Here is a 24193-nt window from a genome sequence, read left to right as displayed (position 1 = left end):
GAAAAAAATAAAAAAAAATCCACTTCAGTTTCACTTTAAAATGGACCTATACTTCACTTATCCTGCTTTCTTGCCTTTGTTGGCAAGGAAACAGGAAGTTAGGGAATAAACCTCATACTTACCTAGTAAAATGATTTTCCTCCAGCCCCCCCTAGTAGTTTCTTCATTCCTCTCTATGCAGATTGCCCACTGTGTCCCATCTTTAGGTAAAAGATGCACTCATGAACCTGATCTGTATACCAGGATTGATAGTTGCTATCTGCATATGTATTCTTTTCCCTGCCTGCAACCAGCAGTCCTTACAGGAGCACAAATGGATATGTTGAGGGCAATGATTACAGATATGCAGGTTAAGCTTTTACACAGAAATAGTCCGCAGCAGAATGCTTTTGGAGAGGCATGGGGAAGCTGAAAGAGATTAAAGGCAGTATCACTAAAGTACAGTGGTAATGCTGTGATTGGCTGCTAGGAAGTAGAAGTGACTAAAGCAATGAGTTTTCACATAGTTTCAGAATTAACACGATCCTGAAATACATTTTAAAGTTGTAAGTGATAAGGGGGCAATTTAAGGAAGATGCAATATACTGGTTCATGATATATGTTCACTTATCCTTTAAGTGAATGAATGAATGAGGTCACTGGTTCACAAGGCAATCAATATGTTCATCATCTGGTTACATCCATTTGTCACTGTAGATGGAAAACTCTACAATATCCAAGTAATGTGTTTTAGAGCAATTTAAAACTGACTGGACACTTGGCCTTGTGTTACCAGGAATCCATACGAGAAAGGTAATCTAGAAAATATATTTGGCAGTATTAAATTATAACTGGGCTGTGTGTAACATTTAACATACCGTATATACTCGGCTATAAGTCGAGAAATTTTGGACTGACTCAAAGTATAAAAGTGGGGGGGTCGCCTTATACTCGAGATAGTCCAAAATTTCCCCACTTATAGCCAGGAATGGGGAGGCACCTCTTTCTCTCCCCCTTCCTGTAATGTTAAGCAGACAGTTTATTGAAAATCCCCCTCCCTCCCACCACCATGCAAAGGAGCCTCTTGTCACTATTTCTCCCCCCTGTGTAATCGCTAAAGTGGAAGCTTCTCACTCACTAATCCATCGGAGCACAGCGCTCTTCTCCCTGTAGTCACGCTGGCTGGGCTGTGTGTGCATCAGCTCACAGCTACGAGCCCCGATGTCATGTGACTTCATGTATCACATTACATCGGGAGCTGTAGCTTATGCATACAGCCCAGTCAGCGTGACTACAGGCAGAAGAGAGCTGTGCTCGGATGAATTAGTGTGAGTTTGAAGCTTCCACTTTAGCAATTACACGGGGGAGAGATAGAGATAAGAGGCTCCTTTGCGTGGTTGTGGCTGGTGGGAGGGAGAGGGATTTTCAGTAAACTGTCTGCTTTGCAGCGCGGGATAGCTCAGTGAGTGATTGCTGGCTTCAGTGATCACACAGAGGGGGGAGAGGTAGAGAGAAGAGGCCTCTTTGCATGGTGGTGGGAGGGAGGGGGGCTTTTTAGCAAGCTGTCTGCTAACACTGCTGGGAAGGGGACACAGGGGAATAGCTATTGCCCACCAGTGACTGCACAGGCAGGGGGACACAGGGGCCTCACAGCAGGAGCCACACAGCCAGGCGGACACAGAGGCCACACAGCCTGGGGGACACAGAAGCCCCACACCCAGGGGAAACAGGGGCCACACAGCCAGGGGAAACAGGGGCCACACAGCAGAAGCCACACAGCCAGGGGAAACAGGGGCCACACAGCAGAAGCCACACAGCCAGGGGAAACAGGGGCCACACAGCCAGGGGAAACGGGCCACACAGCCAGTGGGACACAGATGACACACAACTAGAGGGGCCACACAGCCAGGGGGACAAAGGGGCCACACTGCTAGAAGGGCCACACAGCCCTTAACTTTGCTGCACCGACTTATATTTGAGTAATTAATAAATTCCTGTTTAAGAGGGTCAAATATTGGGGTCGACTTATACATGAGGTCGACTTGTATCCGAGTATATACGGTAAATCAGAAAAAAAAAATGCAAATGCAAGTGGTTATAGCATAACAGATGCATAACATCCATTGGGAACTTGTATAATACAGCAGTGTAGAGTGTACATCTTCACCAAATCAGGTAACTGAAGAGTCCGAGTTAAGCAGCAGTTTTTTCACTTTTCTTCGTTTCACTACCTGGTTTGGCAGAAAGTTCTTTCTGTGCTGTTGGGGCTTGCTGAGAACCCGGATTTAAGTCATCTAGGTAGGAAACAGAGGAAAATGTTAACTGGAAATAAAAGTCTTTAAAGTGAAGGTTCAGGGTGGCTCTTAAAAAAATAAAAATGCCCATCCACTTACCTGGGGCTTCCTCCAGCCGTGGGCAGCCAGGACGTGCCCTCGGCGCCGCTCCGCAGGCTCCGGGTCCCCTCCGGTGGCCGACCCGACCTGGCCAGGCCGGCTGCCAGGTCGGGCTCTTCTGCGTTTCAAAATGCGCCTCACGGGGGCGCGCTGACGTCATCGGACGTCCTCCGGGCTGTACTGCGCAGGCGCAGTAGCTCTGCGCCTGCGCAGTACAGCCCGGAGGACGTCCGATAACGTCAGCGCGCCCCCGTGAGGCGCATTTTGAAACGCAGAAGAGCCCGACCTGGCAGCCAGCCTGGCCAGGTCGGGTCGGCCACCGGAGGGGACCGGGCCGGGAGCCTGCGGAGCGGCGCCGAGGGCACGTCCTGGCTGCCCACGGCTGGAGGAAGCCCCAGGTAAGTGGATGGGCATTTTTATTTTTTTTAAGAGCCACCCTGAACCTTCCCTTTAAAAATCAGTACCTGTCTTTTCAGCATGTGGAGAAGTAATAGACAGGGTATGAATAAAATGTAGTTACTTATATTCAACTATTTCAGTGTTGTGACATTTTCACTGATAGATTTGTTGCTTCTCCCCTGCCAATCACTTAATGCCCTATTAAATCCCCCTGACACCTAACTAAGTTCACTCTAAGTGTCGATTCATAAAAGGCTGTGCGTAAAAAAAAAAATCTGGTTGGGAAAATACCGCATTCGGTATTTTAGACTTCTGTGTGCCGATTCCTAAAAATTTTCACAGGTGCGGTAAAAGTTCAGTGATTTACCGAAGCCCATTGACAAAAAACTGTTAGTAACAGCAGAAGAGAGTTACAAGCTGTTCCGTGTAGTAAGGCCTCGTTCACATCTAAATCGTAATCGCAAACATGTTGCGTTTTTTGTGCGGTGTTTTTTCTCCCCTCCCGGCGCTCCAGTGCGCGCTGTGTTTTTGGTAAAAGCCATTTTCTAAGTGCTTTTCCAGAGCGGTTTTGTCATTCACTCCCTGACGCAAGTCAGGAAGTGAACTCTTTGACCCAGAAAACAAATAAAATGTATTTATACTAAAAAACACAAATGCAATCGCCGCATAAAGTGGTCTTGTGAGCGCTCTTCCTATACCTTCCATTATAGCAAAAATGCCCCAAAAATGGTACAGGCACCAATTTGCGGACCGCAAAGCGGACGCAACGTACGGATATGAACCTTCTCATAGAGTTTCATTGCATAAGCGTTTTGTGGGCGATTTTGAAAATCGCCTGCGCTGGTAAAAACGGGCAAAAACGCCCTTAGTGTGAGCGAGCCCTGAGGGCATTACAATAGAAGAGGCATCCCAGACATCCCTTTCGATGTACATGTTTTGTTATACTGACTCTGCTTGCTCTGAATCTGTATATTAGTCTTTCTTAACATTCCATTTAATTGCCACAGCTTAGAAGAATTTCAAGAAACTTTACACATGCCATGCTTAGGTTATTTTACCCACTAGCTCCTACGCATCTTCAAAATAGAAACCGAAGAGGTCAAACAGCCTAAGGTGTTCAGGGGAAGCCCGTTTTGTTCCGTTCTCGCTCTGCTGCTGCCTGGGGGGGTTTAAAAGCTTGTCCCACCAGCGAAGGCTGCGGGTCCAATCAGACTTGCAGGAGTACAGGGACTGTTTCTGTTGGCTCCCTGCAGTCACAGCTGCCTTTGCTTCTGCTCGTGAGTCACGGCTCCCAGCACAGTCTCCTCAAACAGACTCCGCACTCTTTTCACACTTTAAAGCAGACCATATTATTTTGTGCCTTTACCGCATGTTGTAGGCTTTATGAATTGACATTTACTGACATATGGTGAGGAATTTACCACACAAGTCGGTAATTTACCTCGCTGCTCGATAATTTCAGCTTTTCATGCGGTAACAGCTTTTATGAATTGACATTTACCTAAGTGCTCGGTAAAGACAGCTGTTTTCTGCATTACTGAATGCGGTAATGCTTTATGAATCGACCCCTAGGTAGGTTAACCCTTTCCTGGTGCCTAAACCAAACACCGCCCCTCCCCTAAAGTTTGACACATGATGGAAGCCTATTCCTTCCCAACATTAGCCCCTTACTGACACCCAACCCTAACATCCCCCCTTAACATTAGCCTCTTCCTGGTGCCCAACTTCCCCATGATGTTTCCCCTTCCTCACACCTAACTTTAACCTGGTGCCTGACAACAACCTAACCTTCTAGGATTAACCCCTACCTAGCAATCAAGCTCAACTACATTTAATGTTCTCCTACCACACCAGTACCAAAATTAAGCACACTATTGGAATAATCTGACATCGCCTAGGTTTCATGACACACCAGCATTCCCCGTCATGAAATTTACTGATCCATTGCAAAGACTTGACACTTGGAACCTTTATTACCTGGTTTTGGCTGATTTTCCAAGAGTGCCTCTGGCTGCTCACACCACAGTTTGTAGTTTGGATTACTGAGGAAACGCTTGGTAAGACCACAACTCAAGCATCTCACAACGGTTTGCCGCTGTCCTCGACACTCTGTAGGAATTAAAACGTATTTGTTAACAATTGTTTTTCTAAATAATGAGACCTCACATGGAAATATACTGAGCGTTTAAAAATGACATACATTTGTGTACCAACTATTTTCTTCCCTCTTCATTTTCATCTCAGCTAGAACATCTTTGTAAAATGTGCTTGTGGACAAGAGCCTTGATTACTTAGTTTCAGGTTGTTACGCAATTTACACCGTGCCAGAATATGATACACTGATACAGACAAGAGGTGCTGGGAGACATTTATCTTTGCTGTAGCACCAATAGTGATGCAAAGCGGGAGAGCCTCACTACAGCTCGATTCATAAATGACCCACTTGCATTTAAATTACCTGCAACACCCAACAAATTCTGTCTCAATCTGTGTCACTCAAGTGTCCAGGTTTGTGAAAGCCCTTTGACAAATATGGACTACTTTAATGTACAATTACAATATTAAATATGGACTGCTTAATTTATATGCAAATTGATTGATGGCATTAAAGAGAACCCGAGCTGAGAGATATGAGGGCTGCCACAGTCATCTCCTTTTAAACAATGTAAGTTACCTGGCTGTAGAACCTGAAAAGGCATGCAGAATAGGTGCTCTGACTCATCTGACTGGATTAGCTGCATGCTTGTTTCAGGGTTGCGATTTAGACACTAATGACACCAAAACAGAACTGCCGGGCAACTGGTATTTTCTAAAAAGGAAATAAATATGGCAGCCCCAATATCACTCTCACCTTGGGTTCCCTTTAATGGCTGACAGGAAAGCTTGGGAGCTAAACGTGCTTTACTTTCATTTTCCTTCAACGCCAGCAATCCATTTCAATAATTACTGATTATTTAACATGTACGTTTTGTTTGTGTGTGCATTTTCCAGTCCCACACCTAAATTAGGAGAGTTACATGTATTTTAATGAAAAAATTCCAGATCTAAAGAGTGACTAATGACCCTCTTTAAAGTAACGCTTTATCATTAATTTCTCAAAGTTCAGGACCCTTGATGGCGAGGAGTGAGAACGAGTGAGTTCAGGATGGTAGGCTGACAGCTAGTAATGAAAATTCTTGTGACTGGGACTTAAAACTGGTTTACAATAAAACATTTAAAATTTAAAAACTAACTCAAGAAAGTTACTCGCATTCACTTTAACTTGGTTAATTTTGCTTACTTTTTTGACGCACAGTACATGTGATTCCAGAGAGCAGGAGGGAACTGCATCTCTTACAAATAGTTCTCTTGACTGATGGATCCCTGGAAAAGGAGTTTGAAACAATTATTACAGTTATTGCTATAGCATAAAACAATAAAACAAATGATCAGTGTATTACTGAACATTAGTGGGAATATTTTTCTCTCTACCCTTGCATTTTACTTGCTTGTTATTATTATAGTAATTCAATTTCTGCACAGGCTTCTCTCTCCAATATTTTCTGAATATTTACCTAATCTAAATCATCAGTAAAACCCTTTGCTTAACCACTTGACCACTACAGGTTGCATTCCCCTTATGAACCAGAAACATTTTCACATTCCAAAGCTCCTCTCATTCATTTGCCAATAACTTTATCAATACTTATCACACCTAAATGATCTATACGTTGTTTGTATTCATTACAAATAAGGATTTTTATGGGTGATTTTTTTTTTTAAATGTTTTCTATGCATATTAACCACTTGCCGACCGCCTACTTCATATTGGCGGCGGCAAAGTGGCAGCCCCAGGACCACGTAACGCAGAATGGCGTCAGGTCCTGGGGCACTCTTTGGCCGGGGATCGCGCGCTGGGATGCGCGCGCATCCGCCGGCAATAGGCTCCGCCCACCCGCGACGTCAACCCGCCGGCCAATTGGAAGCGCCGGCGGGTTGTTAACCCGACGATCCCCGGATAGGAAGCGTATAATACGCTTTGTAATGTTTACAAAGTGTATTATACAGGCTGCCTCCTGCCCTGGTGGTCCCAGTGTCCGAGGGACCACCAGGGCAGGCTGCAGCCACCCTAGTCTGCACCCAAACACACTGATCTGCCCCCCCTGCCCCCTGATCGCCCACAGTACCCCTCAGACCCCCCCCCTGCCCACCCCCCAGACCACCATTTGCACACAATCACCCCCCTAATCACCCATCAATCACTCCCTGTCACTATCTGTCAACGCTATTTTTTTTTTTTAGTCCCTAAACTGCCCCCTGCTCCCTCCTGATCATCCCCCCACCCCTCAGATTCTCCCCAGACCCCCCCAGACCCTCCCCCCCCCTGTGTACTGTATGCATCTATCCCCCCTGATCACCTGTCAATCACCTGTCAATCACCCGTCAATCACCCCCTGTCACTGCCACCCATCAATCAGCCCCTAACCTGCCCCTTGCGGGCAATCTGATCACCCACCCACACCAATAGATCGCCCGCAGATCCGACATCAGATCACCTCCCAAATCCATCGTTTAAATCTATTCTCTCCTCTAAACACCCACTAATTACCCATCAATCACCCCCTATCACCACCTGTCACTGTTACCCATCAGATTAGACCCTAATCTGCCCCTTGCGGGCACCCAATCACCCGCCCACACCTCAAAACGCCCTCAGACCCCAGCCCTGATCACCTCGCTAGTGCATTGCTTGCATCTATTTCCCCCCTCTAATCACACCTTGAGACACCCATAAATCACCTCCTGTCACCCCCTAGCACACCTACCCATCAGATCAGGCCCTAATTTGCCCCGTGTGGGCTCCTGATCACTCGGCCAAACCCTCAGATCCCCCTCACACCCCCTTCCGATCACCTCCCCAGTGCATTGATTGCATCTATTTTCCCCTCTAACCGCCCCCCTGAGACACCCATCAATCACCTCCTGTCACCCCCCTAGCACTCCTATCCATCAGATCAGGCCCAATACATCCTGTCATCTAAGAGGCCACCCTGCTTATGACCGTTTCCACAAAATTTGCCCCCTCATAGACCACCTGTCATCAAAATTTGCAGATGCTTATACCCCTGAACAGTCATTTTGAGAAATTTGGTTTCCAGACTACTCACAGTTTTGGGCCCGTAAAATGCCAGGGCAGTATAGGAACCCCACAAGTGACCCCATTTTAGAAAGAAGACACCCCAAGGTATTCTGTTAGGTGTATGATGAGTTCATAGAAGATTTTATTTTTTGTCAAAAGTTAGCGGAAATTGGATTTTTATTGTTTTTTTCACAAAGTGTCATTTTTCACTAACTTGTGACAAAAAATAAAATCTTCTATGAACTCACCATACCCCTAACGGAATACCTTGGGGTGATGTCTTTCTTAAATGGGGTCACTTGTGGGGTTCCTATACTGCCCTGGCATTTTAGGGGCCCTAAACCGTGGGGAGTAGTCTAGAAAACAAATGCCTCAAAATGACCTGTGAATAGGACGTTGGGCCCCTTAGCGCACCTAGGCTGCAAAAAAGTGTCACACATGTAGTATCGCCATACTCAGGAGAAGTAGTATAATGTGTTTTGTGGTGTATTTTTACACATACCCATGCTGGGTGGGAGAAATCTCTCTGTAAATGGACAATTGTGTGTAAAAAAAATCAAAAATGTGTCATTTACAGAGATATTTCTCCCACCCAGCATGGTTATATGTAAAAATACACCACAAAACACATTATACTACTTCTGAGTACGGCGATACCACATGTGTGACACTTTTTTGCAGCCTAACTGTGCTAAGGGGCCCAAAGTCCAATGAGTACCTTTAGGATTTCACAGGTCATTTTGAGACATTTGGGTTCAAGACTACTCCTCACGGTTTAGGGCCCCTAAAATGCCAGGGCAGTATTGGAACCCCACAAATGACCCCATTCTAGAAAGAAGACACCCCAAGGTATTCCGTTAGAAGTATGGTGAGTTCATAGAAGATTTTATTTTTTGTCACAAGTTAGCGGAAATTGATATGTATTGTTTTTTTTTTTTCACAAAGTGTCATTTTCTGCTAACTTGTGACAAAAAAAAAAAATCTTCTATGAACTCACCATACCCCTAACGGAATACCTTGGGGTGTCTTCTTTCTAAAATGGGGTCATTTGTGGGGTTCCAATACTGCCCTGGCATTTTAGGGGCCCTAAACCGTGAGGAGTAGTCTAGAATCCAAATGCCTCAAAATGACCTGTGAATAGGACGTTAGGCCCCTTAGCGCACCTAGGTTGCAAAAAAGTGTCACACATGTGGTATCGCCGTACTCAGAAGAAGAAGTATAATGTGTTTTGGGGTGTATTTTTATACATACCCATGCTGGGTGGGAGAAATCTCTCTGTAAATGGACAATTGTGTGTAAAAAAAAATCAAATAATTGTCATTTACAGAGATATTTCTCCCACCTAGCATCTGTATGTGTAAAAATACACCCCAAAACACATTATACTACTTCTCCTGAGTACGGCGGTACCACATGTGTGGCACTTTTTTGCACCCTAAGTGCGCTAAGGGGCCCAAAGTCCAATGAGTACCTTTAGGATTTCACAGGTCATTTTGCGACATTTGGTTTCAAGACTACTCCTCACGGTTTAGGGCCCCTAAAATGCCAGGGCAGTATAGGAACCCCACAAATGACCCCATTTTAGAAAGAAGACACCCCAAGGTTTTCCGTTAGGAGTATGGTGAGTTCATAGAAGATTTTATTTTTGTCACAAGTTAGCGGAAAATGACACTTTGTGAAAAAAAAACAATTAAAATCAATTTCCGCTAACTTGTGACAAAAAAAAAAAAAAAAAAAAATCTTCTATGAACTCACCATATTCCTAATGGAATACCTTGGGGTGTCTTCTTTCTAAAATGGGCTAATTTCTGAGATTCCTATACTGTCCTGGCATTTTAGGGGCCCTAAACCGTGAGGAGCAGTCTTGAAACGAAATTTCTCAAAATGACCTGTGAAATCCTAAAGGTACTCATTGGACTTTGGGCCCCTTAGCGCAGTTAGGGTGCAAAAAAGTGCCACACATGTGGTATCGCCGTACTCAGGGGAAGTAGTATAATGTGTTTTGGGGTGTATTTTTCCACATACCCATGCTGGGTGGGAGAAATATCTCTATAAATTGACAATTGTGTGTAAAAAAAATACAAAAATTGTCATTTACGGAGATATTTCTCCCACCCAGCATGGGTATGTGTAAAAATACACCCCAAAACACATTATACTACTTCTCCTGAGTACAGCAATACCACATGTGTGGCACTTTTTTGCAGCCTAACTGCGCTAAGGGGCCCAAAGTCCAATGAGCATCTTTAGGCTTGACAGGGGTGCTTACAATTAGGCACCCCCCAAAATGCCAGGACAGTGAACACACCCCACAAATGACCCCATTTTGGAAAGTAGACACTTCAAGGTATTCAGAGAGGAGCATAGTGAGTCCGTGGCAGATTTCATTTTTTTTGTCGCAAGTTAGAAGAAATGGAAACTTTTTTTTTTTTGTTACAAAGTGTCATTTTCCGCTAACTTGTGACAAAAAATAAAATCTTCTATGAACTCACCATGCCTCTCACTGAATACTTTGGGATGTCTTCTTTCCAAAATGGGGTCATTTGGGGGGTATTTGTACTATCCTGGAATTTTAGCCCCTCATGAAACCTGACAGGTGCGCAGAAAAGTCAGAGATGCTTGAAAATGGGAAAATTCACTTTTGGCACCATAGTTTGTAAACGCTATAACTTTTACCCAATCCAATAAATATACACTGAATGTTTTTTTTTTTTATCAAAGACATGTAGCAGAATAACTTTCGCGCTCAAATGTATAGGAAATTTTACTTTATTTGAAAAATGTCAGTACAGAAAGTTAAAAAAGCCATTTTTTAACAAAATTCATGTCTTTTTTGATGAATATAATAAAAAGTAAAACTCGCAGCAGCAATCAAATAGCACCAAAAGAAAGCTGTATTAGTGACAAGAAAAGGAGGTAAAATTCATTTAGGTGGTAGGTTGTATGAGCGAGCAATAAACCGTGAAAGCTGCAGTGGTCTGAATGGAGAAAAAGGCTCTGGTCCTTAAGGGGCGAAAAGACTGTGGTCCTCAAGTGGTTAAATACATATTTGTCAAGGGGTACTTGTGATAATGTTTACTACGCTAGGGGGTACTTGGTGAGTATAGGGTTTTAAAGGATACCCGAACTGACATGTGACATGATGAGATATGTACGTGTATGTACAGTGCCTAGCACACAAATAACTATGCTGTGTTCCTTTTTTTCTTTCTCTGTCTGAAAGAGTTAAATATCAGGTATGTAAGTGGCAGTGTGACCCTCACTGATAAGAAATTCCCCTTTTTATCTCTTTTTTGCTCTCAGTAGCCATTTTCTGCTAGGAAAGTGTTTTAAAGTTGGAATTTCTTATCAGTGAGGGTCACACTGTAGTCACTTCCTGTCAGGACTGAGTCAGCCACTTACATACCTGATATTTAACTCTTTCAGGCAGATAAAGAAAAAAAGAACACAGCATAGTTATTTGTGTGCTAGGCTCTGTACATACACATGTCTATCTCATCATGTCACTTCGGATATCCTTTAACCACTTCACCACTGAGGGGTTTTATCCCTTGAGCACCAGAGCAATTTTCACCTTTCAGCGCTCCTTCCATTCAACTTTATCATTACTTATCGCAATGAAATGAACTATATCTTGTTTTTTTCGACACCAATTAGGCTTTCTTTAGGTGGGACATTATGCCAAGAATGATTTTATTCTAAATGTGTTTTAATGGGAAAATAGGAAAAAATGTGGGAAAAAAAATTATTTTTCAGTTTTCGGCCATTATAGTTTTTAAATAATGCATTCTACTGTAATTAAAACCCATGAAATGTATTTGTCCATTTGTCCCGGTTATAAAACCGTTTAAATTATGTCCCTATCACAATGTTTGGCGCCAATATTTTATTTGGAAATAAAGGTGCATGTTTTTTCAGTTTTGCGTCCATCCCTAATTACAACCCCATAGTTTATAAAGTAACAGTGTTATACCCTCTTGACATAAATATTTAAAAAGTTCAGTCCCTAAAGTAACTATTTATGTATTTTTTTTTTATTCTACATTTTTTATAATTTTTTTTATTACAAAAAAAATAAAATAAAAAAAATTGGGGAGCGTGGGAGGTAATGAGTTAATTTTTTGTGTAAAACTATTGTATTTGTGTATGAAAAATGCTTTAGGGTGTAGTTTTACTATTTGGCCACAAGATGGCCACAGTAACTTTTTGTTTATGCGACCTGCAAGCGTACAGGAAGTACGCTTGCAGGAAGTGTTAGGAGGCTGGGAAGCTGTTTTTTTCTCACAATGATCGCTGCTTCTCATAGAAGCAGCTGATCATTGCGGGGACTTAGATCAACGAGCAGTAATGTTTTTTCCCGTTCATTGATCTCCGGCGTGCACGAGAGCGGGTGCGCACGCAGGAGTGAGCGGGAGAGCGGGCAGCGGCAGGAGCGCGTGTGGTACGGATATCTCCTTCCCTGGGGGTGAAAGGATGGAAAAAGGGACAGAGATATCCGTACCACTGGGGGTAAAGTGGTTAAAAGGGGTACATACCAATCAAATGTTGAGAAAATCTGACCTAGATTACTTATAGCATAGAAAGTATGTGTGTGGTCTACACAGAGAAATCAATGAGGGACTATAGTGACATAAGTTTCCTTTTACAAGTTTCCCTCCTAAAGGACAACTGTAACGAGAGGGATATGGAGGCGGACAGATTTATTTCCTTTTAAACAATACCAGTTGCCTGGCTGCCCTGCTGATCCTCTGCCTCTAATAGTTTCAGCCATTGACCTTGAACAAGCATGCAGCAGATCAGGTGTTTCTGACATCATTGCCAAATCTGACAAGATTAGCTGCATGCTTGTTTCTGATGTGATTCAGACAATACTGCAGCCAAATAGGCCAGCAGGTCTGCTAGGCAACTGGTATTGTTTAAAAGGAAATAAATATGGCAGCCTCCATATACAAATCGTTACAACTGTCCTTTAACTGTCCCATGACAGCATATACCGTTAAATGTCTTTTTTAAAAGTCAAGGAATGGATTCAACAAGCCTTAATGAAACTTACTGTCTTAAGACTAATCGCTTGCTTATCATTTTTTCTGTGTGGCAGTAAAATCGAGCAAGTTCTACATTCTCTGGGTTTTGGGCCAAAACACAATGTGCTGCCTTGAAAGAAAAAAAAAAAAAAAAAGAAAGAAATATTCAGAGAAAAAAAAAAAAGTTAGAAATGCAGGTAAATGTTGGAAGACGTGTTCAGTATAAACATATTTATATGTGATAGCATAAAATTATCTTTACAACATAAGTGACCTATGCTGTACAGTCACATTTCAAAGCAGACTACTAAACTTGGCAAACAGAATGATGTTTTAGGTTGGCCATCCCATAGGTTCTCAACGTGTGGTATGCGTACCCCAGGGGGTACTTCTGATCAGGGCTGTGGAGTCGGAGTTGCAGCAATTTTGGGTACCTGGATTCAAAGGTTTTATAAAATAAGGAGTCGGATGATTTTTGTACTGACTCCACAGTCCTGCTTCTGATGGTTCCAGGGAGTACCAAGCTTGATATACTTAACCAAAAATAACAAAATTTATAGTTTTAGAAAATGATAAATCTTAAACACCAAATTAGTATTTCAGCTAGTTAAAAGCAATAGTAAATGCTTGAAAATTGTTTAGAACCAATTATCATGTACTAAGATTACATATAGATTTGTCAAGGGGTACTTGTGCTAATGTTTACTATGCTAGGAGGTACTTGGTGAGTACAGTTTTAAAAGGGGTACATACCAATAAAATGTTGAGAAACACTGGTCTAAATTATGACTAATCTATCCGACATGAGCAGTGGTGGTAGGAACTGGAATTACAAGGTAGATTGTCAGCATCTGTGACTCTGACCTATATATTTGCTTAAATTTTATGCACACTTTCACAAAAAATAAATATTTCCATATATCTCCATCTACCTACTGCACAAGTTTATTTGCCAATGCCAACTTTGAAAAACAAACAACCGTTTGGGTGCAAATAATACCCATCATGTGATCTGTGGCCATCTTTTCAAAACTAGTGTATAGAGCTAAAATAGGAGCACTATAAATACTCCTCCTTTCAGACCTGTTAATATTTCTAGTTAGGAAGTGGCTGTGTACTGTACATACAACCACATCTGATAAAATTATAATGCATTCAGCTTCCCGTCTCATTCAGGGCCCGTTTCCACTATCGCGAATCCGCATGCGTTGCCCGCATGCGGATTCGCACAGCCAGTACAAGTGGATGGGACTGTTTCCACTTGTGCGTTTTCCTGCACGTTTTTCTGTGCAGAAAAAATCTGCAGGGTAGGGCCCTCAGAATTCGCCTGCGTGTGGAATGCAGGCGAATCGCACGCAATGTATTTAATAGGGAAATCGCATGAATTTTCCCCATGCGTTTTTTGCCGCGATTTCGCATGCGATTTCGCATTGGTACCCATGTTAATTCACACAGGCAGTGACATGGTTAAAATCGCATTACCCTAACCTATGCGAAATCGCATGCGAAATCGCGGCAAAAACCGCATGCGGAATCGCACCCGCATGCGATTTCGCCTGCGGTGATTCGCCGGCGATTCCGCAACGCAATAGTGGAAACGGGCCCTCAGAAGCTAAGGGGGAGTACCCAAATAAAGAACTTGTGTACAGCAGTTTTCAGAGAATAGGTGCAGAATGTTAATAACAAGTTACCCTATGTTTTCATAACAAGTTACTTGATTTCAGCATGGCCAAACTGAAACCCACATTGGTCATCTTTACTGTGAGTAGCATTACTTTGCCAGGAGTTTGATAAGTAAATGTATTTTCAGTTATCACAGTTTTTTTATCCGAATCAAAAATACATCTTACGCTGTGTATTCTGTACCTGTGTGTGTGTGTGTGTGTACAAATCTGGCAGTAAAAAGCAAAACGGAAAGTGATTTTTTTTTTATTGAATCTTTCTGTTACAGGAATGGCCCAGCGGACCTACTGCACAAATGTCGGGTAAATTTGTTGTGTGCAGAGCAATTTCACCAGTACTAATACTATGGGAGCAGCACCATGCACGTTATTGGGGTAACAGGCACTGCTCCCCTGGCCTTTATACTGGTAAAATTGCCATAATCAATTTGCGCATGGCAAAATTTACCAGATATTCATGCATCAGGCCTGGTGTGACACAACACTCATGTACCATGATCTGGTAACCTTGTACCTCCTGGGTCTAATCAATCCAAGCACAAGTAGTTGGCATCACTTGAAATAAAGGCTTAAAAAAAAAGTTATACAAATCTCTTGCAAATTTAATTGTATAACAGAATAACATCATGCAGTTGAGAATGCAAAAGCTTAATGTTTTGAGCATACACCACAGTAGCTTGAACAAGGGTATATACCCGAAACAGGGGACTATTGCTGTATCATCAGCTACATATACATGCCTTAATATGCTACAGTTTTTCACATAAATACAACAAACATTACCTGGTAGAGATAGTTCAGTCGCTGAAAAGCTTCTTTGTCCTTAATTTGACCAGTCATGTTCTAGAAGAAAACAAGTAAAACAATGTAAAAGTTCTACAGAAATCATCCAATTGTATGAACTTTCACACAAGATAGTACAGTGGCTGCACAATTGAGAAGAATGTTTCTTCCACTTCTTCCCCCGCTCTTCCCTAGCACGTCTTCACTGTCATGTAATATGATTAGGCATGTAGTTTGGTACTTGACTGCTCTTTGATATTTAGTTGAATATGCAGTTTAATAAAAGTTAATAATAAAAACAATGGGCCTGATGCATGAAAGGCTGGTAAAATTGCAGAGTGCATACTGCACTGTCCACTTATAACAGGTTGTTTGTGATCCGGATCAATGTGAGCCAAACCTAAGAGGTGTAAGTAGAAGTACGCCAACAACTTGTCAATGATTTGCAATATTTAAAGCAAAGCTAATTCATTGGTAGTTGGGGGATCTAAGGTGGGCTTTTGAAACGGAATACAGTTAGTATCATGCTTACCTGTCACAGGGCTCTGTTCGCACTCACGTGCGCAGGAAGGGCCAGCATTTGTTATGCAGTTTCCATGGTGTTACGCCCTTCAGCGTGACATCATCACGCTTTGTAGGTTGCTGTGGTGCTAACGCGTGCGGCCGTTTTTATGCGGACGATGATACGCATGCGCAGTGCGTTCTTGCATCCGTCCGTACGCATGCGCGGCGTCCTGCCTCTGGTGCCAAACGGCCTATTTAAACCTATCAGTCCTGAGCCTCATTGCTGTCAGCTAATGCAGCTTGCTAGCTCCTGTGACTCTGCCCGCTTATACTCTGATTGATTTCCTGTTGAAGACCTCTGCTTGTTCCTGATTTCGCTTGCTTTCCGCCTGCCCCGACCTGTGCCTGTTATATTGTTTACGAGAGAACTCTGCCTGCCTCGACCCCGGACCGTCTCACTACGCTTTTGCCTAATTGGCTAATTTGCCGATTCTGTACTACGCTCCACAACGCAGCGACTCCTGTTCTCCAAACCTCTGTGGGATTATCCTAAGTGCAACCTGGTGGGCACTAGGCAGCGAAGTCCAGCATCTCCACTAGGGGGGGCGCAGGTGAAGACCCGTGGTCACTTAGACTCTGTGCTTGAGTGGTCCATATCTCAGTGGTGCGTTTAACAGATCCTGCTGCTTAACATAGAGCCTAAGCATCCCAAATTGCTGTCCTTATTGCATTGTAAGAGTATCTAGTGTGAAAGGATACATTCAGAGCATATACAGTGGTGTGAAAAACTATTTGCCCCCTTCCTGGTTTCTTATTCTTTTGCATGTTTGTCACACTTAAATGTTTCTGCTCATCAAAAACCGTTAACTATTAGTCAAAGATAACATAATTGAACTCAACATGCAGTTTTAAGTGATGGTTTTTATTATTTAGTGAGAGAAAAAAAACCTCAAAACCTACATGGCCCTGTGTAAAAAAGAAATTGCCCCCTGAACCTAATAACTGGTTGGGCCACCCTCAGCAGCAATAACTGCAATCAAGCGTTTGCGATAACTTGCAACAAGTCTTTACAGCGCTCTGGAGGAATTTTGGCCCACTCATCTCTGCACAATTGTAATTCAGCTTTATTTGAGGGTTTTCTAGCATGAACCACCTTTTTAAGGTCATGCCACAACATCTCAACAGGATTCAGGTCAGGACTTTGACTAGGCCACTCCAAAGTCTTCATTTTGTTTTTCTTCAGCCATTCAGAGGTGGATTTGCTGGTGTGTTTTGGGTCATTGTCCTGCTGCAGCACCCAAGATCGCTTCAGCTTGAGTTGACGAACAAATGGCCGGACATTCTCCTTCAGGATTTTTTGGTAGACCTTAGCATTCATGGTTCCATCTATCACAGCAAGCTTTCCAGGTCCTGAAGCAGCAAAACAACCTCAGACCATCACACTACCACCACCATATTTTACTGTTGGTATGATGTTCTTTTGCTTAAATGCTGTTACTTCTACGCCAGATGTAACGGGACACGCACCTTCCAAAAAGTTCAACTTTTGTCTCATCGGACCACAAGGTATTTTCCCAAAATTCTTGGCAATCATTGAGATTTTTTTTTTAGCAAAATTGAGACGGGCCTTAATGTTCTTTTTGCTTAAAAGTGGTTTGCGCCTTGGATATCTGCCATGCAGGCCGTTTTTTGCCCAGTCTCTTTCTTATGGTGGAGTCGTGAACACTGACCTTAATTGAGTTAAGTGAGGCCTGCAGTTCTTTAGATGTTGTCCTGGGGTCTTTTGTGGCCTCTCGGATGAGTTTTCTCTGCGCTCTTGGGGTAATTTTGGTTGCCCGGCCACTCCTGGGAAGGTTCATCACTGTTCCATGTTTTTGCCATTTGTGGATAATGGCTCTGCCTGTGGTTCGCTGGAGTCCCAAAGCTTTGGAAAATTGCTTTATAACCTTTACCAGACTGATAGATCTCAATTACTTTTGTTCTCATTTGTTCCTGAATTTCTTTGGATCTTGGCATAATGTCTAACTTTTGAGGTGCTTTTGGTCTACTTCTCTGTGTCAGATAGCTCCTATTTATAGGATTTCTTGATTGAAACAGGTGTGGCAGTAATCAGGCCTGGGGATGACTACAGAAATTGAACTCAGGTGTGATAAACCCCAGTTAAGTTATTTTTTAACAAGGGGGGCAATCACTTTTTCACACGGGGCCATGTATATTTGGAGTTTTTTTTCTCACTAAATAATAAAAACCATCATTTAAAACTGCATTTTGTGTTCAATTATGTAATCTTTGACTAATAGTGAACGGTTTTTGATGAGCAGAAACATTTAAGTGTGACAAACATGCAAAAGAAGAAATAATCAGGAAGGGGGCAAATAGTTTTTCACACCACTGTAATTAAGATAGAAAGTTTATGTAAAGCCCCAATCCTACTTCGGAGGACTAGCCTGCATTACTTTTTTCTCATTGTAAGGGTTAGGATTCATGGCTCTAAATCTGAAATTGGACAGCAGCTGAACTCTCACTGATAAAAGTGTATGTGGCTTAACACTTCTCAATGCAGGGAACTGATGAAACAGTTAAATAGACAACATTTTGTCTGTAAAGGAGTTGAAAAACATCTATGAAAAAAAAAAAAAAAAAAAAAAAAGGAAGAACATAACACAGACAAATGTTTAAGGGCCCTTTCACACTGGCTGCGTTCTGTTTTGTTTTTTAACCACTTAAAGTGAACCTCTGGACTAAAAATCAACTCAGCAGCACTGAAAAGGTTTGGTGTTTCTTTAACAGTTTCACAGCATCAGAACTTTGTTTCTCTTATACAAGCCTCATTTTTAGCTGCACAGAAGAAAACTGCCCGGGCTTTTTTCCCCTGATGCTGTGCAAAGCATGATGGGATTTCTGATGTTGTTGTTCTCGTTCTGCTGTTTTGGTGCAATTTTTTTTTTTTTTTTACATTTTGAATTTGACATTTGAAGCCTAGCGTGTGCAAATGGGAGGGGTATTCAGGACACAGGATAGTTGGAACTGTGTCTCCTGCTCCTTGTCACCTCCTTTCAACCAAAAAGATGGCTGCCCCCATGACAAAGATGGCAGCCCCCATGAATCACAAACATTTGCCTGTTCTTTTAAAACAGGATGGGGAAGAGATTATATTACCAATCTATTCTAATTAACATATGTAGAAAGAATTTGTTAAGATTTATAATTAATCATATGTATATTCTTTATATTCCCACGTGGCTATAAGAACCACATTAATGTAATCAGACCAGTGTGCTTAAAGTGACACTTTAAGAATATGATTATAGTATTGTTTTAGGAATTACACAATGTAATCAAACTTAACCACCCTGGCGTTCTATTAAGATCGCCAGGGCGGCTGTGGGAGGGTTTTTTTTTTTTAATTAAAAAAAAATCATGCAGCCAACTGAAAGTTGGCTGCATGAAAGCCCACTAGAGGGCGCTCCCGACGCATTCATCTGATTGCCGGAGGAAGTAACAAGGAAGGCTGCAATGAGCAGCCTTCCTTGTTTGGCTTTCCTCGTCGCCATGGCGACGAGCGGAGTGACGCCATGGATGTCAGCCGACGTCCTGACGTCAGCCGCCTCCGATCCAGCCCTTAGCGCTGCGGCGGCGATCAGGTAACACACGCGGCTGGCAAAGTGCCGGCTGCGTGTGCTGCTTTTTACTTGATCAAAATCGGCCCAGCAGGGCCTGAGCGGCACCCTCCGGCGGTAATGGACGAGCTGAGCTCGTCCATACCGCTAAGATGGTTAATGTGTATTCAGAATACAGTTATTGCCTTGTAGTGTTTCTATTTCAGAGCGACCTCCCTTCCCCCTCCTTTCAGTTCGAGAAGGCACAAAGAAAGAATTCTTTGGGAAAGCAGTTTGAATCAGATTCTGAGGGCAGAGCCTGTCCTTTGAGGTCACTTTGGAGAAACAAATCTGTTCTGACTTCTGACGTCATTCCATGAAAGTGAAAGTTAACTGAACAGGAAGTCTTCTGAAGGACAGAGGTGATCCTGCCCATAAAGGAAGTTAAGTCATCTTGACATGAAAACTGATTGGACTCATACCAGAACAGACTGCCCGGAGGAAGGAATATTTAACATATTAACTAGGGTTTAAAAGATGAAGCACAGGGGGGAGAAATCACTTTTTCCCTGCTGAGCGAAGCTGTGTTAGAACTGGTTTCTGTATGCTGGCACGTGAAAAAGTCCTCAGCTGAGTAAATAAAGATTTCCCTGTTTTTGGCAACTATTGAAGAGGTCTCATCGTGTAAGTTATTTCTTTTCACACATAACTAATGTAACTTGATGACAGTATGTTTGTTTAGGCTGAAGTTCCCCTTTAACGACCGCCTAACGCTGATAGGCGGCGGCTGGTCGTAAGTGGATTTACATGAAAACGGCCGCTCGAACATGTCAGTTCACGGAGGGTGTCTCCATGAACAGCCTGCGAGCCTCCGATTCCCACCTTAACTCCCTGCATGTAGGCTTTGTACTAAAGTCTACATCCAGTCTCCATTGCAATTCACACTCATAAGACATGCCTTATGGAACTTACCACTGTGAACCTAGCCTAAATGCACCGGAACCCATTGCACAGCAATTGATGTGAAAGCCCCATAGGTATGTCATTGAATTGCAATGATAATGGGCTCTATCCACAATCGAACATGTGGTAAAGGATTTTTTACTGATAAATTACCGCCAGTGGTAATGTCCGCATTTTTTCCACATTCATTAAAATCTTCTGCATGCGGGTATATTGTGGAAAAAAAAGTGCATTAACACCCGTCAACATGCGGGAAAAAAGTAACATGAAAAATTGTCTCCCCCATAATTTTCTAAGTCCAGCAAATACAGCACTTAAAGAGAATCTGTATTGTTAAAATCGCACAAAAGTAAACATACCAGTGTGTTAGGGGACATCTCCTATTCCCCTCTGTCACAATTTCGCCGCTCCCCGACGCATTAAAAGTAGTCAAAAACAGTTTTAAAAAGTTTGTTTATAAACAAACAAAATGGCCACCAAAACAGGACGTAGATTGATGTACAATATGTCCACACATAGAAAATACATCCATACACAAGCAGGCTGTAAACACCCTTCCTTTTGAATCTCAAAAGATCATTTGTGTGTTTACCTTCTGTCCCCTTCTTCTCTCATGCACTGAAGTGACAGGCTTCCTGCAGACAGCTCTGCCTGTGCCTGTGTTTGTAATTCCTCAGTATGTGTCAGCCAGCTATTTTCACAGCCTAACAGAGGAGGATTTTTATCCAGCTCTCTTCTATCACTGATAAGATAGCAGAGAAGCTGCTGGCTTATGTAAATAAAACACACACTGGAGTGTGCATAGAGGAACAGACCAGCACGGAAGAGTTGGCAGCCTTCCAGACACAGGCCAACAAGTCTGACAGGGGAAAGATACATTGATTTATTACAGAGACTGTGATAGTACAAAGTGCTGCAGTGAGCCAGAACAGATTAGAATAGGTTTAGGAACTTGTAGGATGGTAGAAAAAACGTAATTTTTGTTACAGAGTCACTTTAAGCCTCCAGACTCCATTTAAGTCAATAGGAAGAAAAATATATCACCTGCTACTTGTAGGTGCTAAAAAATAATAATTAAAAAAAAAAATCAGTACTTAAAAGAGGAACTCCAGTAAACATTTTAGTGTTGGCAGGTGATGTAGCTGCTGCATGGTTTTTGCCAGTTGGAAACATCTGTAACAGCTATTTTCCACAATGCAACAAGGTTCACAGACAGGAAACTACCAAAAAAAGTACATACTTTTCTTGTGGGAGGGGTTTCTTGTGGGAGGGGTTTCAACACAATATCAGTCATATAGCACCTCCTGATGGTCTGTTTGTGAAAAGGAATAGATTTCTCATGTAAAAGGGGGTCTCAGCTACTGATTGGGATAAAGTTCAATTTTTGGTCGGAGTTTCTCTTTTGTGAATTTGGAACTTTTGCGGAAATTAGAAACTTTTGCGGTAATTTTCTGCATAATTTGCGCACTTTTACTACAGGCGGAAATTTCAGATGAAAAATCTTTGAGAATTACTCAATGGCGAAGTTTCAGGCAAAATGTTTCATTATTACTATTTTACCACATGTGGTAAGGCATTGTGATTAGAGCCTATTGTCTGTTGTGGTGCAACACAATGGACTTGGTATGAAAGGATCCTTCACCTTTAAAGCCCAATCTACACGATACGATTCTTTTTACGATTCGATTCCGATTCTATTTACGATCTGATTAAATCCAAGATGTCTGATTGGGATTCGATTAAATTCGATTTGCCATTGCAAAACAATGGCAAATCGAATTGAATCGAATCCCGATCAGACATGTCGGATTTAATCGGATCGTAAATAGAATCGTAATCGCATCGTACAAAGAATCGTATCGTGTAGATGGGGCTTTAGCCCCATCTACACCATGCGGTTTTTTATGCAATTGGATTAGACTGGGTTCACACTAGACTGCAACTACTACAGCATACGCAACATACAATCTGCTGTGAAGAGACTGTCTGTGTTGTTCGCAGGACAGTACTCTGTTGGTGTGTATTGCAACAGACATGTCAGAGATCGCATGCTATGTTGTGCAGAATGAGAATTAGCAGTCTGCCACTACAAAAGACATATCTGAACGGATCCTATACCGAACACACGAGCCATCAACATGTCCAATGGTATGTTCTGCAAAACCGATCAAACTCAAGCTAAATGTGAACCCGACCTCAAGCACAAGAATAAGACTGGGATTCCAGGAAATACCTATTTAGAAGTAGGAATACAGATACAATTGGTTTGTCGCTATTGTTTTCTTTTTTCACTTCAGGTTTGCTTTAAGGCTCATGCTGCAGGATAGGCACTAGTATGGTTGAGGTGAGCCGGCGAGTAAGTCCATAAGGTAACTCCGCTAATGTGATAGGGTGCACAGCACCTCCTCTAGGTTTGAGATTGGTTGTAGTAATAATACGCCCACAGTATTCGGCCAATTAGAACGCTTTGGAGAACTTTTCCCTAGGAACATTCTCGCTATTTTACCTCAACCATACTAGCTCTGCAGGATATTACAGAGTGCAACAGAAGTGACTCATAAATGCTGGCTACTGAATTCCGTCTTAATTTACCTCTGATAAAATGAATATGGTTACATACCTCCCAACTTTTTGAGATGAGAAAGAGAGCCACTTAAGCCACGCCTCTGCCACACCCCTGATCAAGCCCTCGTCACTCCCCTAGTCACACATACCATGAAGATTCCATAAGAAAAATATGTTGTTTTATAATTCTGGTCCTTTCTATCCTGGGTAATTTTCCTTCATACTAACGTTTTGAAATTAGTAATATATCAATTTAAAGGATAGGAATAAAATTTAGAGGGGCAAAGTCCTGAAAGAGGGACCAATGAGGAGGAAAGAGGGACAGGGCTCCCAAAGAGGGACTGTCCCTCCAAAAGAGGGAAAGTTGGGAGCTATGTGATTATACAATTTCTAAAAATAAAAGGCTACTGAGTTTCATCCCTGTCACATGGAAAGAAATACTGTCTTATACTGTGAGTGGAGGAACAGAAACCCTGCAAAACTTTCTGCACCAGTCTTACTCCGCACCCGTGCAGGTACAGGCAACATCCATCCAATACCTGGAGTGGCCTGGCTGTCCAAGAACAACCTCAACAACTAATGGCTTTTAAAAGTCACGGAATATGTTGGTGCTTTATAAAGCAATAATAATAATAATAATAATTCTTCATAACCATAATAATTGACAACATGCAAAACCGGGTCATCTATCTTCAAGTATTTACTCCTTACCGAGTGTGCTTATAGCTGACTTATCTGCACCTTCAGAGCAACGCTTCTGTCTTCACTATCCTACAAGCAAGCAACAGCACAGCTACCAGTTTATTAGCGCACTCCCTAACCTCTTCCCATGTAGCATTCTAGAACACAGGAAGCGCACTAGAGCACGAACACATCTTCAGTGTGCTGTCTCCACTACGACAGCTCTATATCAACAACAAAACCATGTGTTTGGGCTTCGGTAAAATGGCTGCCAGCCTCGGCTCATGTGTACTCAGTTGAAGACAGTTTACATTGTGTGGCGCACTATTGACAGCAGATGCCCTGCCTCTGGGATGTGATGTCGCTTCCTGTGGTGCAGCAGCCATTTTGACTTTCCGTAAGAGGAGACTTGGTCGGACGTTCCGAGGTCTGCAGTTCCTCGTGCTGCTGTCATTGGCGGCGCCGCACAGGAGAGCCTGGAGCTGGCTGTGCGAACTCAGAG

The 24193-nt window shown here is 42.6% G+C and overlaps 2 protein-coding genes across 2 annotated transcripts in view; both read right to left on the bottom strand.

The window, feature by feature from the left end:
- RPL24 (ribosomal protein L24) overlaps positions 1-24193 on the bottom strand; it is a 145266-nt gene that overhangs the window by 110799 nt on the left and 10274 nt on the right. The gene's annotated exons all lie outside the window — the stretch shown is intronic.
- RPP21 (ribonuclease P/MRP subunit p21) lies at positions 1330-24033 on the bottom strand. The gene is made up of 6 exons (XM_068268448.1): positions 23722-24033; positions 15380-15439; positions 12944-13044; positions 6052-6134; positions 4749-4880; positions 1330-2273 (listed from the first exon to the last, which is right to left on the bottom strand). Exons 2-6 carry the CDS (start codon positions 15434-15436, stop codon positions 2173-2175), a joined length of 474 nt encoding a protein of 157 aa, XP_068124549.1. The 5' UTR covers positions 15437-15439; positions 23722-24033; the 3' UTR covers positions 1330-2172.

Source organism: Hyperolius riggenbachi, chromosome 2 (assembly GCF_040937935.1).
Source record: "Hyperolius riggenbachi isolate aHypRig1 chromosome 2, aHypRig1.pri, whole genome shotgun sequence".
NCBI classification, from domain to species: Eukaryota; Metazoa; Chordata; class Amphibia; order Anura; family Hyperoliidae; genus Hyperolius; species Hyperolius riggenbachi.
Note: the sequence above shows the minus strand (reverse complement) of the source record. Positions and strands in the feature narration are given on the sequence as shown.

Coding starts and splice junctions, on each gene's coding strand:
- RPP21 (XM_068268448.1), bottom strand. CDS start 15,436: ATGACTGGTCAAATTAAGGACAAAGAAGCTTTTCAGCGACTGAACTAT. Junction 13,045..15,379: donor GACTGAACTATCTCTACCAG/GTAATGTTTGTT, acceptor TTTTCTTTCAAG/GCAGCACATTGTGTTTTGGC. Junction 2,274..4,748: donor GGAAAATCAGCCAAAACCAG/GTAATAAAGGTT, acceptor TTTCCTACCTAG/ATGACTTAAATCCGGGTTCT.